The 940-nt window shown below is 31.3% G+C and overlaps 1 protein-coding gene across 1 annotated transcript; it reads left to right on the forward strand.

The window, feature by feature from the left end:
* Positions 1–7: 7 nt before the first annotated feature.
* LOC109592760 (uncharacterized) lies at positions 8–706 on the forward strand (the record flags this gene model as incomplete). Its single annotated transcript, XM_020008134.1, has 3 exons — positions 8–28; positions 118–290; positions 483–706. Coding segments are annotated over exons 2-3 (308 nt in total), but the record flags the coding sequence as incomplete, so codon positions are not given.
* Positions 707–940: the final 234 nt, after the last annotated feature.

Here is a 940-nt window from a genome sequence, read left to right on the forward strand (position 1 = left end):
TGACAGTTACTTTATAATCTATCTAATGGTGAGTGTGTTTTTATCAATTGTGTGAATATGTGTTGAGATGTGACAGATGATGACATCATTAATTATTTATATTTATTGTATTTTTAGGACAATTCGCTGTTCCATCTGTCAGTGGACAGTGTTGTCCACCAACTAGTGAATTTACAATCAACAAAATAAATCAAAATAAAGGAATAATGTTTGGAGGAGTAGTAACTAATGATGGTCTTACTACAGTTACTAATAATATGTACATATTTAATGTGACACATAATACAATAGTAAGTTATTATTATTATGACAGTCATGAGATTATCAATTCTAATAAAACTGATTTTGCTGCGACAATTAGAAAAGTTTTGAAAAAGGCTATTCTTTTCAAAATAGCAGACATACATGTACATGTATTACTGATAAATTAATGTAAATCACTTGTTTTACCTTAAACATGTGTTTCATGTACATGTATTTAGCATTGGGAGAATATTAAAAAAGGATCAATATCTGGTGAGGGACTCTGGACTAAGGAGAGATATGATCATGCTGGTGCTATTATCAATGGTGACTCTACCTCACCTGCACTAGTAGTGATTGGTGGACGGGATGAGTACAATCAACTAGTGACTGAATGTTTATTATTTGATAATATCACTACTGGTCAGTTCAGTTGTAAGAAGGTATGTGTACATGTACATGTGTATGTTGTTTATGTATAATTTAATATTAATTAGCAATAAATGTACATACATGTATTTACATTATAATACCATACTGGCCCCAATTATAGTCTGTCCAGGTTGACTTCAGATCTTATTATTTATGCATGATTGTGGTTATTATAGAGCTCAGATGTTAAGTGGATCCAAAGTGGGCGCTAAGTGGTCCAAGCAGCCACAAAAAATTTTGCATCATAAGCAAAATTTTGTATAAT

This window comes from Amphimedon queenslandica, unplaced genomic scaffold (assembly GCF_000090795.2).
Source record: "Amphimedon queenslandica unplaced genomic scaffold, v1.1 AMPQUscaffold_4041_Cont23973, whole genome shotgun sequence".
NCBI lineage: Eukaryota > Metazoa > Porifera > Demospongiae > Haplosclerida > Niphatidae > Amphimedon > Amphimedon queenslandica.